Source organism: Pyxicephalus adspersus, chromosome 8, assembly GCF_032062135.1.
Source record: "Pyxicephalus adspersus chromosome 8, UCB_Pads_2.0, whole genome shotgun sequence".
Lineage (NCBI taxonomy): Eukaryota > Metazoa > Chordata > Amphibia > Anura > Pyxicephalidae > Pyxicephalus > Pyxicephalus adspersus.
In genome coordinates, this window is record NC_092865.1 from 65,000,142 (window position 1) to 65,018,949 (window position 18,808).

Consider the following 18,808-nt stretch of genomic DNA (forward strand, 5'->3'; position numbering starts at 1 on the left):
CCTAATAATAACACTCTTTCAACTTTTTTAGGGTGAAAAAATATTTTATCTAATCAGACCGACTTCAGCTAACATCTCCCTGTATGAGCGATGGCAATCTGCTGCCAATCACGGCGAGATGTTCTTTGCAGATCAGGTGGACAAATGTTACAAATGTACGGTCAAACAAGGACAGACTGTGTTCATTCCTTCAGGTAAGACATTCCTTATCTCTTCTTTTTGGCAGCCCTGGTCTTGAGGGAATTTCCGTACATGTGCAGAGCAGCTGTGTGCAGCAGTATATAGCGGTCATGATCTATAAATTCATAACTGTAGTTATCTTCTATATTAATGATGATTGCCTCTCCTTGAGATGTTCATCTGTCTGACAAGTGACAGTCCTATAGTTTACATTCATACCATGTATTGCCATCCTGGTGAAAAGTTTGTGCTAGATTATGTCCAGCCATGGTCCTACTCCATAGGATAGAAAAGAGTTGCAATAATTGCAAAGCGCAACCTTTATTACTTGACCCGTGCTAGTCATTAGTCAACAACCAACCAGGTCTCAGGCTGTCTTTATGATGATTATCTCCCTTTGCCCTGTTACATGTTACAACCTCTGGATTTTCAAATGGCAAATAAACAAAGACTATCTATACTTCCAAGAGGCTTTGGGTAGGCACCCCTAGGTCCCACTGATTAGTTCCTGATTATCAGGGGGTACCCAAACTGTCTATACCAGCCAGGTTTGCAGCAAAGGAAGAAAACTGAATGTGTTAGTTCTTGGTGATTTTTTGTTTAACCCCCACCAGATTACAAAGCTACATCGCCACATTATTTGGTCATCTAAGCTAATACTAATGCAGTGTTAAGTAGTCTTGATATATTTATCATTGCTCTTATCTTTCTCTAGGTTGGATATAAGCAACACTCACACCGATGGACTGCTTAGCATTTTCTGGGCACTTCCTGCACAGCCTCAGTGTGGAAATGCAGATGAGGTAATGAACTTATTTAGTTCTTAATGCCATGGTAGTTTTTAAGTTTATATTCTGAATCTAGGAAAACTGAAAATCAGTTTGTAATGTATGAAGCTGTCGCTTAGTATAGGAATTGACAATTTGCCTGGACTTGTTCTATAACAACTGTTCTAGTTTACACAGAATTATTAATGTTACTGACTACTAAACTGGTTAATGGATCATCTATGGACTGATTTACTATATGGTGTTTAAACAGGAATATGGTGTATATGGTTTCTGCAAAGCAATAAGAGATAATTGGGAGCAGCTCAACGATGCATAACTGGCTAGGGAGGTGCATGTGGGAGGGGAAGTTCAGTGAAAGTGCACTAAACAATTCTCATCACTACTTTGAGCTTTAAAAATCAGGGTACATTTATTTACTACTTTCTTCTAATATTACGATAAAAAGAGGTCTTTTTGCAAACATATGTGGAAGTCAGACAGACAGATAGACAAACAACCACACACACACTTGAAGCCCATCTCCAGGCAAAATCTAACATTCTCCCTTCCCATTTAACGCTAGGTACACACTTCCAATGGTTCTCGCTCCATAATTGACTCAGGGCCGTTATGGGCCGAGAATCTGAAGTGTCTACAGCGCGTGTCGTTCATCATCCAAACGTTTGTCCTGGCGGATCCACGGACGATGAACGACAAATGATCGTAGTGCAAGTGAAGGGGGAGAGCGCGCAGCGGGGTGTTGCTCCGTCGCTCTCCCGCTCCCTTCTGCATAGAGCAGTTTGGGTTGCGATTGTTAGCCACCTACAATTTCTAGTTGCCTGGCTCCTAATCGCTTTAATAATTCTGAATCACAGACAGGCTCTCAGGTAAACAGGTCAGTGAGCCACCCAAGAATAATCAAATTAAACAAGTCCTGAACAAGTTATCACTTACCTCTCTAGCGGTATGTACTTTTGTACTTTTCCTCACACACATATGCTCTAGTCAGTTTGTAACAGCCTGCAGCATTTTCTGTTTCTTTATAATAGATGGCCGGCATGCTGACACATTACAGCTACTCTCAAAATGAAAGGTAGATTAGATGTGATTTCACTGTAATTTGGTGAGCTTTAAAGATCATTTTCTGTCCAATGCATATAGCTACATAGATGAATTAGCACTTGTTTTAAAGCAATTTTACCGTTTGTTCGAAATGTGGTAATACTTTAATGCATATACTATAGACATAAGTGCAGTTTAATTTAGCTTTGTCTGTATTTACAGTGAAGGATATCTTTAGCATAGTGAGCTTTGTCTTTTTGTCACTAATGTTTATTATTTTTCCATATTCAAATCTTTGAATCCACAGAGCATATGAAGTTGAGAAAAGATTGAAAATTGTCAGCCTTACCCAGTTCCCAAATTATGAGACAGCTTGTTGGTATGTGGGGAGACACCTTCTTGAAAAATTCAAAGGTACTTTAAATTTTACACTTGAGCTTTTTTTTTTTTTAGAGGGCCCACCTTTGTCCTTTTCTGTGCCAGTATCCCCCAAATGTTCTGTGGATTCTGTATATGTCTTGTTTTCATAATTAGGATGAAAATTTACACCCAATGATAGTCAAACCTTTTATTTATTTATTTTTTTTTGGGGGGGGATATTAATAATAACCTATGACTGTTTTTTTTATTGATCTGTGTGAACACCGTGATGCCCCTGTGTGGGCATCATTATCGCTGAAATATTTATATTGATATTACATACAGGACTTTAGCAAAACCATGCTTCATTTGCAGCCATTGTGGTGGCTCTCTAGATATGGCATTTGTTGCTTCTTTTATGGATTTTTATTTCCCCATATGGTACATTTACCTTATTTCCTGTACCAGTGACAGTGTTTTAGCAGAATAGGGAAATGTTACAACTATAGTCAGATGATTTGGGTCTGCTTATAGCTTCTGGAATGGTATCGGACGAGAATCTGGTGTATGTACAGCGCTTGTCTGACGTCATTCATGGATCCATCCTGGATCCACAAACGATTGTAATACAAGTGAAGGTTTAGAGGTGCAGTGGGATTCCTCTCCATCATTCTCCCCCCTCCCCTCTACATAGAGGCGCTGTATGTACAGAGCTCAATCATTCATCTTTCAGTCTTTTGTCTTTGGAAAGGATCGTGAATAATGCTTTCCAACATCAAAAATCTGACTTGTACATAGCCTAACTCTACTGATAACCATCAGTACTGCAACAAAAATAATGGAAAATACTACATTTAGACTAGGGCTACTCTGGCCATTAATCATTTTTCCTATTAACCCCCCTAGCGGTAATCCCGAATCACACCCAGGGTCGCTTAAAACATAAGAAAAACCCCACTTACCTTATTCTGTTGTCATCCCCCGACATCCTGCTGGTCCTTGCAGGTCCTTGGGACACGTCTTCTCGCTCCGATCTTCAGCCGGCGAATGCACAGACCTTCTCCTGGATTTCCCGGTGATGTCGGTGCGGGCTGGAGGAGCAGTGGGAAATTTAAATAGTTTTGTATTGGATTGAGTCCAATACAAAGAAATCTTGACATAATATATAAATATAATTATATTGTATATATATTATACAAGCTACTGTACAGTTATATTACAGGTTTAATTTTTTTTTAACAGATTTTTGTGTTTTTTTTATTTAAAGTTTAATAAGAAATTAATTAAATATTGGACATATTTTGGTGAGTTATACCTAAGAATTTTAGGCCTACAATTAAAAATAAATTTCCATGCAAAAAAAATGTAAATGGAAATATGGACAGAATTAGAAGGCTAGGGGGGGTTGAGATATTTACCTACTCAATGGCAGTAACCCCCCCAGTGTGTTTACCTCAATATGCTGCTAATAAGAAAATGGGCAACAAGTAGTTAATCACTTAGTAGTAAAAGCATTAATTCTATAGTGTAGTTATAGCCTAATTGTTGTAATTGCAATATAAGGTGAGGAGAAATCTTCCAATGGGGACATTTGTTCTGTCTCGAAATGGACATGACAGAAAGGTTCCCCAAAAGGACACAAACAACAAAAATGAAAAATGACAAGGTGTTCATGCCATTCCATGCTCTAACTAAACTTTAGATTTAAATTTAGGTGCTTTAGATTCTAAAGCAAAGAAAATCACATCATGTCTACACATAATCTTTATTTGTGCAATGTTTTGTTCTTTACTGCAATTACTGCCTGTCACAAAAGGCTGATGATACTTTCTCAAAATGAAATTGAATCATAGTTAACACCAGAAACAAAATGATAAAAAACGACATCATGCACGACTATGATTTCAACAAGGAGAAAATTACTGTATTCATTATATTTGTTTCTTTTTGTCCTAGCATTACATAAGGCGGGGAAGCAGCCAGTACCGCATCTTGTCCAAGGGGCCAAAATACTGAACGGAGCCTTCAGATCATGGACGAAAAAACATGTATGGATATGGGTTATTGTTATTTTGAACTACTGTGGTATTGCATATGGGCATTTGTGTATTTTTACAATTACAGAAAGGGGTTTTGCTTAAATTTAATGCACTCTTGTGAAAACCTTTCTACCTAACCTTTCTGTTCAATCTTTTCATTGATATTCCTAGGCTCTCCTGGAACATGAAGATGAACTTCCTGAACATTTCAAGCCATCACAGCTCATCAAGGATCTCGCCAAAGAAATACGGTTAACAGAGGTTGGCTTTTTGCTCCCTTGTTTTCAGTAAATCCATACTTTGCCCATACTAAATATTGTAACAAGTTTATTAAACTGTATGAGGTATAGAATACTTATGTACTTGCTTCCCTGTGTTTTTTTGCAAACAACCCTCCCCCCTTTTTTCATGTGCTGTGTAAATCTTGGTGAACATAAAGTATACCTTATGTGACATAAAAAAGGCAACCTGTTTCTTTTTTCTTTTTTTAGTGAAATAGCGACACTATATTTGTTCAAAAATTTGGCAGTCAGCTGACACGAGTTTTACTTTTAAGAATAATTGCAAGTTTATATTGAAAGACAGATAAATTTACTAGGACTTTTACAAACTGGCAAACCCGACTAATACCATTTTATTTGGGCCAATGGAAACACTTTAATCTTAGTAGAAAATAGTCAAGATAAGTGGTATTTTTCAAATACCCAGATTGAAACTTTTGCAGTGGTTGCCACTTCTCAAAAGTATCATACTAGGTTAGTGTGGCAAGCAAAGCACCGATTGCCAAAATACAAAATCTGATTAGTTTTTTATATGTTTCACATTTTAAAAGAAGTGATGGGCTTTCAAAAATTAGAGAATCTGGTGATCTGTTACCATGTGTATATATAAACATTTTTTAAAGCAAAGATACCTGTCAAATGATTACCAGAGCACTAGGGAATAGCTGAGAGTAGCAAATATTAGTTTTAGTTAGAGGGTAACAATGATCTTTCAATCACTCTCTGTAATTGAAAACTCTTGTAGGAACCAGGGGTCACTGTTCTAGCTTCAGTCATTTGTGTAGATGTATTTTAGGGTTTTTTGTACAATGTGAGGAAAGAAGAAACAGCAAAACATATCAAAATATCAAAAAGGGTTTATACTTTATCTGTTGGCAAAAAATGGAATGGTTATATCAATATCCTTATATTTGCAGATTGAAAAAAGAAAGAAAACTATGTTTTTTACAGATTGTTCTGTAAAAGAGTTCATTTATCCAGGTCGTGATATACCTAGTAAAAGAAAATAGTTCAGAGCTCATCTATGTGTCTCTTTAGTTTTAATGGGTGCTAGAACATACCTTAGCTTTGGGTACTTTTTCTCCCATGTTTTTTTCTAGACCTGACTATAATGGAAAAAGAAAACATGTACAAAAACACTACGTTCTACTTAACAGATCCCTGTTTCTGCTTTATCTATCAAACTACATTTTACATTTTCCTTTTTTTAATATTTATTATATCCAGAATGCATCAAAAGTCAACAAGACAGATATCAGTGCCAACGCAATCCCAGAGGGCAACGATATTATAGAGAAAATTGAGAAGGAAGAACCACCTTCGCCGGTGCCAGAAAGTCCCCCACCAATGGAAAAAGTTACGAAAAAAAAACCTAATAAGAGTGAAAAACTGTCAAAGCCCCCCAAACCTCCAAAACCGCCTAAACCCCCAAAAGAGGCAAAACTTCCTAAAAGTGCCAAACCACCTAAAACCCCCAAACCACCTAAACCTCCCAAACCATCTAAAAATAAGGAGGGAGGCAAGAAGAAGGCAAAGAAGGGGAAAGACTCGCCAACATCACTACCAACCACTCCAGACCTTGACGTTCTTGAGGCCCACACTAAGGATGCTTTGATTAAAGTTGACACACCAAAGAAGGGAGCAGTGAGTACATATTTCATTATAAGATATATATGTATCATTTTTGGTGCTAACATATTTAAAGTGCACCTGTTGTGGAAGAATTTGGGACTGCCATTGCTGATCTCTTTCTCCACATGGCTAGCTGGTTGGCTGTGTAGGATACAGTTACATAAAAGTCATAATTCTCTATCGGGTCCTTGTATGTGTCCCAGAACTCTACAAGCAATGCAAAGTAAAGCATAGATCAGTAATTACAGACTATATAATTATTGGAGCAGGCTTTAGGCTTCATGTTTAACTTTTCAATTTTAGATTATGCAAAGCCTGGATCTCCTACCAACTAAAGATTTTCAAGCCTTGATGAAGGAGGCCCTGTAACCCCCAGATATATGGTGGAGACTTCACAGACACTACTAATAAACTATATGTTGACTTTGAGTGGCATTCCCTTTCTTGCATATCAAGAAATCATTGCTTCAAGAGCCTGTAGAGCCACCAATATACCAGAAAATAGCATTCAATTGTCCCTTTATTACAGGAAGTAGCTGAACAAGGACCTTCATAGCCTGATCACCTGCTATTATTTTAGTGTATTATGCAGATTTAAACCTTACAGAATTACATTTCCATGGTAAAGCTTATATAGCCTATTTAAAATTTTAGTGAAGAGGTTTACATCCACTTTAATGTTATGACATTTTTATTCTTCATAATGAATGATTATAAGTACATAATGCAGAAACATAATCTATATTTCCATTAAATTATTTTTCCTCAGGCCCCTAAGGAGGAGATAAATACCCCTAACAAAGAGGAGACGGCTAAACAGAACAATGACATGGAAAAGTTTGAAATGCGGGAACAGAATAAAATCAAAACAGAAGCAAAGTGGAAATATAAGGTATAGTAAATGTTGGAGAATTAGAGTACAGTGGGACTCGGGGTGGATTTTTCAAGCTAAAAGCGGTACTCCCCAGTCACACACGGGGTCGCTTAAAAGTTAAAAAAAAAAAAAAACACTTACCTTGCTCCGTTGGCGTGCCCCGGCGTCCTGCTGGTCCCTGCAGGTCTTCAGGCGGTGTCCTCCCTCTTTGATCCTCTCCCGGCGACTTAAGAGACATTCTCCGGGGGTTTCCCAGTGACGTTGGTGCGGGCAGGCGGATCGGCGGGAAATTCAATTATTTTTGTATTGGCTTCAATGCAAAATAGCTGTATTGAGTCCAATACAAAGAAATCTTGATATAATATATATATATACATATATATATATATATGCTACTGTACAGGTATTTTACACGTTTCACTATTTTTTTTTAACAGATTTTTGTGTTTTTGTATTTAAAGTTTATTAATAAATTAATTAAATATTGGACATATTTCGGTAAATTTTGCCTAAGAATTATAGGACTACAATGTAAAATAAATTTCCATGCAAAAAAATGTAACGTTTTTTGTATGGAAATACGGACAGAATAAGAACGCTGGGGGGGTTAAAAGATGGAAACATTACAAATTGCCTTTATTAAGCCGGTCACACAGAGAGAAATAAATTTTCTTTATATGATCCTAACAAAACAGTTTGTTCTCAAGTTACACATCTTCTTGCAGCGATAAGTGACCTCAGGCCATTTCTAGTATTCTTGTTTAAAGATGCTAATAACACAGAAAATATACCAATTTGTGTATTCTAAGAACTTCCAAGTAAAGAGAAATATATGTGCCTTAATCCAGTGACAGTGCTGGGTCAATCTTTCCAAATAGCAAATTTGTTTTCCTTTCCCTCCGTTAATTCTCTATAAGTACTCACAAATAGGGTCATTAAATAAAAAGTATGGAGGTGGAAATGTACTTTAGTTTTACCTATTGTATGTCCTCCTACCTGTTTTATTACCTGGCCACAAATACAATGCTGAGCAGCTGATTGTCCTTTTAATCACAATGTGAGCGTGTTTCTAATCACCAACAACCAAAAGAATTAAACACTGGACCATACTCCATAAAGTTAGGAAAAGAAAAGCCTTTATTATAATTAACCAGTCAGTAGATTGACTCCATTTTATAACCTCTGCTAGAAGGTTTGCCCTTCGCTGCTTTTACAATAGGATCGCCATAGAAATACATGGAGATTTAAGAAGGGAACATGAGCCATTAAGCCAAGAAGGCAGCTTGTGTCAAGGTCTAAATGCTGGTTTTGGTGAATACAAAGGCAGATGCTAATGAACATAACATGTCCTTTTCATTATCATCCATCTCCATGTAGCAATGTCCAAGAAGATTTCACAAAACAATGCCTGAACCAAGTGGTATCAGCTGCTCTGTTACCTGCAGTGTACACAATAGTAATTGCAGCAGCCAGGTACTTCTACTGCCAAGGAATGCAGTCTTATATGTGCTAGATTTATACTATAGAGCTCACTGATCTAGCAGCACATTAAAGCATTACGTAGTGCCCATGATTTAATATGGCCAAAGTCTCATTGCTTTTGTACAGCATATGCTTAGCTGGGAGCTAAAAAAACACATTTACAACAGAATATCATTTTCATCATTTCATTCACTGCTGTTTAATTACTACATTTTTAAGTGACAAATACTGTATTTACAAAATATATACTATAATAAAATATGTTATTAAAACAATAAAGTATATATATCTCTTTAAAAACAAACATAAAAACTATTTAGACAAATTTGTCATATTTAGTTCAACATAATCAACTCATGCTTACTGCTAAATTTATCACCGGCATATATGCTTACAGGACCCCAGGTCACAAATAGATTTAGCCCAGGTAATGGGCCTGATTTATGAAAGCTCTCCAAGGCTGGAGAGGATACACTGGGTGATCCAGCAAACCTGGATTAGATCTGGTGCAGAATTTAAAACATTTGCTAATATATAGCAAATAACTTTTAAGAAATTTATTCCAGGTTTGCTGGATTACCCAGCTTCACTGATGAAAGTGTATCTTCTCCAGCTTTGGAGAGCTTTAATAAATCAGACCCAATTATGTCCCACCTTATGACCTTCTTGCCTCTTCTTGGCACACTTTGGGTAGAGTACAATTATTATAGCAGCAAGAACAGCCCTGATAGGTTTTAGCATTGAAAACCAAGTGCAGCATTTCAGTGCCTTCAGCATCACAATAAAGACTTCTGTAAAATGGATATCACATTTTAGATTTCAAAAGGATTTTATCTGAAATATGCAGTTCAGTTATGTCATTCGGATTAGGTATGAAAAGACTATGACATAGCATTACACTTAAACCAGTAATTTTGTATCTCCTCAGCATTGAATAAGTATTGTATAGAAATAATATGTAATTATTGCCAGTGAGAACAGGTTTCTATTATACTTTTATTGCTCGGAGATCCTGGCAGAGCTATAAAGAAATCACTGAATAAAAATGTTAGTTACTGATGGGGCCTTTAAAGCAAACCCGCACATGATCATATCCATAGACACAAATCTAACTTGTGTATGTAGCCTAACTCTAGAACCAATTTTTCCACCAAATTAATTTGTACATGTTTTAAAAACATATACAAGGCTTTTGTTATTTTTATGTCACCTTAGCACTCATAGTCTTCTCACAACAGCTGAGCCAGAAAGGTTTGATCTGCAAAGTTGTGTGCTCCACATGATGGGCTGACTTGTTAATCAAATGATGGGCAATCAATTAACTTATTTCCTGATTAACATTGTTAGACAAGTGACTGCCACAGCTTTAGACTTTTTTTGCCAATAGACCCTAGATTAGCCCTTCCCAACCTTTTTGCCCCTGAAGAAACCTTGAAATATTTTCCAGGTCTCTGTGAGGTCAGTGGGAAAAAAGAAAACTCTTAAATTATTAGCTAGTTGAAAGCATGCCCCCTCCCACACTGGTGGCTAGAATAAGATGAATAAATAATTATTAGGATATTTAATAAAAAAATTATTATTAAATTAATATTAAAGTGGTGTAGTTGGCTGTACCAGATTGTGCTGACCCCAGAACTATGCAGGTTCAATAAATGGGAGGTCAATCAGCCTCCGTTTAAGGAACCCTAACAACCTCTGGAGGAACCCTGGGTGAGAATGACCATGACCATGGAGCATTGTGCTGATTACCATCATCTACAGATTGCAAAGAGTTAATATTTTGTTGTGTAAAGAAATATATTGGTGTACACACCATGCCAAGAAATGAATTTGCAAAAAGTCACGTTTTTTTTTTCTGCAGCCCCTCCCAGTCTTTAATGGTCAGTATAAGATTTGCTCTCTTTTTCTTTAAATCAAACCTTTCACACCTCCCAGCTCCCATGTGTCAAACTAAATCTACCCACAAACATCAGAGACCATTCTGATCTATAAACATGATTTGTTTAGATGTCAGTGAATACAGCTTGAGGCATAAGCATAAACTTTTGGGTATTTATTAACACACATTGGATTTCTAGGTGTCTTGGTCACTGAGGACCTGTGAGATCTAAATATGAAGTCATCCAGGTTTAAAGTCTTTATTACTCTAGATAGAGTATTAAATGGTTGCCTTGAAATTATATTAGGGGATATATCCATGGTATCAGTTTATCATACTTTTGAGATATCAGAATTTATTGACCTTCAAACATGTTTTGCATCCAGACAAACAGGCAAAACCTGTTTGAAGAAAACAAAAGTTCATTAACATAGACTGTAAAGCTACTTTGAAACAGAACATCTCAAAGTTCCCCTTCTGTATAGCCTAAGTCCACCAATGATGAGACACTGACCACAGCACTACTAAAAGAAAGATGTTTGTATAAGGAAATGTTACATTGTGCTTGAACATATATTTAACCCAGCCAGTTACGATATCTGAGAATGTCTTTGTTAAAAAAGGGAATTTTGTTTAAGTGCTTCTAATGTGTTAAAGCATTACTCAGTAAATGAGAAAGTTAGCTAGAATTTATAGGCACAATAACATGTAGACGGATTGGAATTATTGACTTGTTCCTTTGATTTCTTGTTTTTCAGAACAGCAAACCAGATTCTCTACTAAAAATGGAAGAGGAGCATAAATTGCCAAAAAATCCATTTTCGGCAATTAAAGACAGTAAATTCAAGTTTTCCTTCTCTGGCAAGAAGCTGTTCAGGTATGTGAAGACATAATAATGTTTATGACTAGAGCTAAGCTAATAATATTGATTCAACCAGTCTAATTTCAATAGGAATGGGCTGTTTTTTGTACATTTCATAGGGGTGGTGAAGTTATTGCTGTGCTTGGAAAATTTTTACTTTTGTGGCATTTATTGAACAATGAACATTGATTATACACTATTAAGAAACAGCTGTAGGAGGTTATAAAAGCGCAAAAGATAAAAAGAAAATCCAAAGGAGGACAAATTGATTAGTTTACGTTTATGGTTTTATTTAATACCTTTTGGATGAGATGTTCTTCTTCGTTCCAACAGGTCAAATTGTCCATTTTGTTCTGATCTCTAAAGAGCTTGCAGAAACCTGTAGCTTACTCCTACATTTAAGGGATCAATTATTACTTTTTTTTTACCCAAAGATCCATCAGCAAGATATATTTCCTCTGCCATGCTCAATTGCTACCCCCTACCCCACTGACCTTCTTTTGTTGCTCTAATTGAGCAGGGCTTCCATGTGGCAGTGGTCAATCACCAGGCCGAAAATATTGTCACAAGGAGAAATGGACAAGTGTCATGACCCTGATAAAGCAGAGGGCTGCCAGGGAGTGTGGATCGGTGGGTACCCCTTGCTTGGGGAGTAGGCTATCAGTAGTCATTGACATTTGCCTTTAATGGACACACATGGAAGAACTGAGAAGCCATGTTTGAAATAGGAGGTTACAGGAGATAACTTTTTATAATTGTGCAAGATTTACAGGTAAGGTTTGCATTCAGCTTTAAGCTAGAACACAGATGTCAGAATAAATATCCTATTACACTGAAAACCATGTGTCTATACATTAGGAAGGGCAAGACTTTTAGTCAATGAAAGTAGGTGGTGAGCCAATGTAAGACATCAACCTGGTGAAATATAAAGGCATTAACCTACTATATCTTGCTGACTTATACTGACAGAAGCTGGGAAATTTTTATGTTTCATGAAGCTGCTTTGAGCTCTTAATAGTGCTAGCCAACTGTACAAATGCTGGTATGCTGATTATTTAGGGAATAGATGTACTTACAGAGCCAACCAATCAATAGATCTCTCTGTATGCCAATTCTCCTCCTTGACTTAAAATCCATTGAATGGGAAAAGGTGCTATTAAAAAGGTTTGTATATATGAATAAAAATACTAAATAAAAATAGGAAAGGTTTTTTTTATGTGAAGGTTATTAGAATGTGGGCATGTAAAAAAAGCATCACACACAACTTAACTTTGTCCTTTCTGTATAGAAATTGCTCTTGTTGTTTGAAGAAGCCATATTTTCTTATAGCCTGAGTCAGGTTACCATTACCGACCTGAACATGAGGAAACACATTTTGCACACTCTTCCTTACTGGCTCATGTAATAATTTAACATGTTTTTGTTTTTCATAGCCCAAAGGCAGTCAAGACACAAAACAGTCCTAGCATCTTTGGATCGCTGCAGAATTTTAAAGAAGACAAGAACAAGCCGGTCAGAGATGAGTATGAATATGTTTCTGATGACGGTGAGCTGAAAATTGATGAGTTTCCTATCAGAAGAAAGAAAACAACGACAAAGAGAGAGTTATCATGTAAGATCTGATCCCATTGTTTTGTAAAATAATATCAACACATTGCATGTTGTAATTTTTTTTACTTTGACTTTTCAAGTTGCAATAAAAACTTTCCCAGTAGTCCAAGTAGTAATGAAGGAAATGTTTTACTGTCTTGAGTTTGCACATATGTACAACCCCATTTACAAATATTTAAAATAAATAGAATGCAATGATTGCAAATCATTTAAACCCTATTTTTAATTAATATTTGTACAAAGACAACTTATCATATGTTGAAACTGAGAAATCTTTTTGTTCAATAACTCTAAACTGCCGAGCACCCCCTTTCCTGTATCAGGCAGGTATGGGACAAGGTTTTACTTTTACATCTACAGTTTCAGCATTGGGTATGTTGTTCTAGACAACACAAGCTTGAATTATTAAAGCTCTCCAAGGCTGGAGAGGATACACTTTCATCAGGGAAGCTGGTTATCCAGCAAACTTGGAATGGATTTCTGCCATATGTCATTTGGTATTTGTTTAAAGTCATTTGGTATTTGTTAGAAAATGTTTTCAGTCCTGGACCAGATTCAATCCAGGTTTGTTGGATCACCCAGCTTCACTAATGACAGTGTATCCCCTTCAGCCTTGGAGAGCTTTAATAAATCAGCCCCCATATGTTGCACTCTCACACTTTAATTTACATTTTCTACAAGGTCACAATGTTTTTGGAAACTGGATTATACCTGTGTGCAATGTTGGAGGGTGTAAAAACATTACATCGTATACAAATATCTCTTATGCTTTGTCTTTTGTCAAATAAAATAAGTTATATATTTGGATTAAGAGGAATTTTAGAACATATTGACTGTGTACTATGGAAATCCAGGGACTTTGCAAGGGGTATGTATGTTTTTCTTATGTTTGTTTCGGTTCTGCCAGGCATTCAGGGTATTTCCTACATCCTAAAAACTTACTAGTAGGTTTACTGGCTTCTCTATAAAATTGGCTTCAGACTGCTAAGGACATCAGACTTTAGTATAGACATTAGATTGTGAGCTCTTCTGAGATTTAGTCTCTTTACTATAGACCAGTGTTACCTTTTTAACATGGGGGGCCTTGAAATATTAACCCCTACTATAATTACCATATCCACAGCTCACAGTAAATTAGTGTGGGTATCAGAATAAAGAATATATTGCTGGCCAGTAGGAGAAATATAACCCTAAAACGATCATTGATCACTTAGACTGACCTGGGAGGCACAAACTGCTTAATGCTCAAGGAACCCCCAGCAACCTCTGGAGGAACCCTGGTTGACTTTTTACAGCTATAGATTGTAAAGTTCTGAATAATATGGAGTCATAAAAGATTTTTTCCTCATCTAAAAAGAAAAGTTTTTAGCAGTGCACACATTTCAAAATGATCGTAATGCATTTATAAAACCCCTTCTGGTCCATAGGGTTGGAGGGATGACCAACGCTGAAAGTACATCAAGCTCTACAACAATTCAGAGTACTGAATATGTCACATGAAGCTTGGTTATAGGAAGGTCCTTACCTGTGTGGCAGGGCAGTGAGGTTGCAGTATGAAATGTTTTTGCATATAGCTGGGCAGTTGTTCTTCACACTTACACCAACAAGGTGCCACTATTATGACCACTGATACTGGGGTATATTTTACTTCCACTGACTACAGTCTGGCCTTCTAAAAATCCAATGTATAGTAAAGGGGTTCTTTGTTAAGGTTTAGGGACTGTTGTACTAAAGAATGACTTATTTATCAGATGTGGTTAAAGACGAGGAGCACTGCATAGCCAGGCTTATTCCGTAAGGGAATGGTATGAATGAATATCTGATTGCTGTTTTGATCTGGTAAGTTTGCTGTTTGTAATGGCTTGCATTCTAGCCATTAGCATGATATGTCCAGTAGCCATGCAATCAGTTCTTATGCCCTATAGTTTACACTGTTTTGTTTCACTGAATATAAAAATAACATAATATTTTTCTGTATTAACTAACTAGATGTTTTGTCTCCAGTTTTATCAGACACAAAGGAAACTCCTCCACTAGTACCACCCAATAAGCCCAAAATCCAGGAGAAGTATAAGGTATGAAAGGAAGATTTGACAACATGGCTGCACAACTTACTGTGGGTCCTTTGCTTTATATAAACCTACCACATATTGGTGTTGATATTATAAATGAGTAGAGACCATTAATGGCTGGAAAATATATTCAAATTGAGACTGTTAACAAAATGAATGTTTACATTGCAGATGAACAAAGAATTTTGATCACTTTTAATAATTATTCATTTGCAAGAAAAAAAACAGGATTTTGCTTGCGCATGATATGATGATCAAAGGGCTCACAGTGTCACCTTATATGAAAACATACATTTTGCTGAATGAACAGACTCCACTTTTTACAGTAACTCAATCCCACTGAATATTATGATGTTAATTGATATTGTAAATTCAATTCATAACATAATATATTTCAGGCCAATATTATGTAACTTGACTTCTTTCCTATTTGCCATGAGGTTTATAAGCCTGGATGTTGCTGTTCTTTACAGCACAATGGTGGTTTATTTCTTTGGGATTACCTTTGGGATGTGAAGAACACAGGGAAATTACCTGAAACTAGCTAATGGAAACTTCAAAACTAACCTTAGAAAGTATTCTTTTACTAAAAGAATATGTGATGCTAGGAACATCAGCAGAGATAGTAAGTCAGAAGTAAGCAAATATAAATATATAAAATTTTATAAAGAGGGAGGCATAATGGACTCATTGGTCTTTTTCTGTTTTCACTCTTTTTTGTTTCTTAAAGGTTCTTAAAATTTACTGCATTAGTGTACATTGCTGTCAATTTTCATTGCATTTGTAAATCATCCCATTTATATTGAAGCGAACAGTGTAAGTCATCACTTCAAGATGTCCCATGAAGGCCTTTTTCTACACACCTCAGTTTAGCATATTGGTTTTAATGGGCCGTTTTGAGAAAAGAAAATTTACCAAGTCCATAAATGTTGTCAATGTTAGAAAATCCTGTGGAAATTCACAAAGGAAGATCTGATGTGAACAAACCCTGAATGCGAAGCAGCTGATTATTACGTAAAGCTGGACTGTGACATAACAATTTTTCCTTGTCTGAAGCTATCTCCTGTTCCTTAAAAGAACGTTGGTGCAGCACCTTCTGTAAACTTTAAAATTGGCAAAGCAGGGGTTCTCATACACCCAGCACTGTGGTCATGTCCTTGTCTTTCTCTCCTCAAAGCAAAGGGAGGCAAAGAAACGACCACTGAATGTATGAGAGCAACATCTGCTTTACTAATCCAGGGTATAACAAGAAGATTTTCAGGGTTAGAGAAAAAGCTGCATTATTAGAGCTTGCTTTTTGGGAAAAGGAACTGACAAAACCTTCAAAGAAGGTAAGATTAGGTATTGTTTGCCTTGTAGTGGAAGTTGCAGCACCACCCATGTCTGCCTAGTAAGCAGACAGCAATAAAACACAAGTGACATTTTTACAGTTCCCCAATCCAAGATATAAGTAAAAAAAACTGTTCTGAGTGGAGTTTTAGTTTAACTTTATTTTTTGCTTATACTCAACCTTCCCTGGTTTGTATTCCACTCCACTGATTACATCTCCAAGGGTGTGCTCCTGGGTTTGCAGACCTGCCATGGCACGTTACAAATGAAGTCCTATTCTCCCTGCCAGATAATTTATTTGCTTTTTGGTATGTAAGGTGAAAAGGTGCCTACATCTTTAGGATAACAAGGTATGCTTGAACAATGTTTTATCTTCCCACTGGAGTTTACAGAGAGAATGTGGAAGATTTACAATGGCTGAATGTGTGGCCATTTTTCAATCAGCTTCCAACTTCAGGAGTGTCTAATGGAACAAGAATTAAACAGCATTTTTTCTAATGAACACTGAAATAGGAATCTTCATTGACACTTTCTAGTAATTTTTAGTTACTAATAACGTTCTTTGTAAAAACTAATTTCTATTTGTCTCTCCATTAGAGTGATGACTCTTCAGACGAAGGATCTCTTCACATTGACACAGATGCAAAGCCTGCAAGAAATTCCAAAGTGAAAAAAGACAACGCCAGCTCAGGGGGGATTCTGGACCTCTTGCAAGCCAGCAAAGAAGTCGGCGGCTTGGATTATAACGCAAATAGGTTAGTAGGGCAGACTGCTGTGTGCCTCACATAAAAGAAAAAGGCGCATTCTCTATGAAGTAAAAATTGTAATTTTATATTAAATGGACAAGTATATCATTATACAGAATCACTGCTTGTGTATTGGCTAGAATAATGTCAGAAACCACAACTAAGGAAAAAGTAAAATGAAATTATTATTGCCCTTAGTTAACGTCATGTCACTGGCAGTTTAGCCAAGGATCCCATAACTTCTGGCTACCTAGTGCATTGTGGATGACAATGTTTCACAGCCACGGCTAAGATAGTGTTGACAGGATCTACATGGCAGGATCACCAGGTTATATTTAAAAATATCTCCAGGTTTAGAAAATACTGAGTTTGACTTACAGTAACATGGTATTTACATTACATTTACCAAACATTTTAAGATTCATTTTAAAAATGATGTTATAAAATATTGGGCAAGAAATCAGGCTTTTCCCACTGCTTCAGTTGGTTCTGGACAATAGACTATTCATTCGGTGACCTCCTGCAAAAATCTTTTCCCATAAACAATAGCAAGAATTATGAAGCTACAGGTAGACACTGAATTATCGACATGCGACATATGGTCAACTCCAAATATGAACAGGGCTTCCCCTCCCGCTGGTGTGCAAGAACTTGAAAAAATCTTTTGCTAAACACAGCTGAGCAACATCTTTACTTACTCTTTAATGACCAAGACAAACTATGCAGTTGTTTCTTTTTGCACATCAAAGCACAGCTTGCTCCAAAAATGAATGTCTAGGCTCCATAATTTTTTTTTTTGCTTTGTTTTTTTGCTTTATTTGTGATTTACTCACAGTGAGGATTTTATACAGTAACTGACACCACACTGCCTAATAATATGTTGAGAAAAGCATCTGTCCTAATTGCATTTATTAAAACAATGTACCTGTTCCGACTTACATACAAATTCAACAAATGTACAGTCCCTATCTCATATTTAACCTGTGGACTTCCTGTATAGGTAGGGAGAGTTTACAATGAGTAAGACAGTCGGAAATATCACATTGATTATTCATGATTTCTCACTTCTGTGATTTCTATCTTACCTGACTTGGCCAATGTCAGCTTACATTTATTAATATTATTATTATTATTACACAGTATTTATATACCTCCATCATATTACACAGTGCTGTACAAAGTCAATAGTCATATCACTAACTATCCCTCAAAGGAGCTCACAATGTCCCTACCATAGTCATATGTCATTAATGTAGTCTAAGGTCAATTTTGAGGGGAAGCCAATTAACCTTACTGCATGTTTTTGGGATGTGGGAGGAAACCGGAGTACCTGGCCAAGATTCGAATCTGGGACCTAGCATTTAGGTAAAAAGCATGTTGTGATTCCTCTGATAGAGAGAGTGGTTGAGAATACTATATTTGATATATACTGAATATGGCAATATTTTCCTGGTTAAGAATCATTTATTGTTTAACCATCATTCACCTTGCATCAAAAGAAATCTATTCACAAATGAATTGCCACTAGTTTTGTATCACTTGATGAGGTGCAGAACTATGCATCTGTCCACTCCCACCCATACTCAATTGATTCAACCAAGGTTCCATTGATTTTTTGGTCAGAATCAT

General features: G+C 36.5%; 1 protein-coding gene across 1 annotated transcript in view; it reads left to right on the top strand.

The window, feature by feature from the left end:
• The window catches only part of PHF2 (PHD finger protein 2), a 187,461-nt gene that overhangs the window by 139,128 nt on the left and 29,525 nt on the right, over positions 1 to 18,808 (top strand). The window contains 11 exon segments of the mRNA XM_072420977.1: positions 32 to 194; positions 896 to 983; positions 2,320 to 2,426; positions 4,329 to 4,420; positions 4,583 to 4,672; positions 5,920 to 6,336; positions 7,094 to 7,216; positions 11,318 to 11,436; positions 12,855 to 13,033; positions 15,037 to 15,107; positions 17,031 to 17,188. Of these exon segments, the coding sequence (XP_072277078.1) occupies positions 32 to 194; positions 896 to 983; positions 2,320 to 2,426; positions 4,329 to 4,420; positions 4,583 to 4,672; positions 5,920 to 6,336; positions 7,094 to 7,216; positions 11,318 to 11,436; positions 12,855 to 13,033; positions 15,037 to 15,107; positions 17,031 to 17,188 (1,607 nt within the window).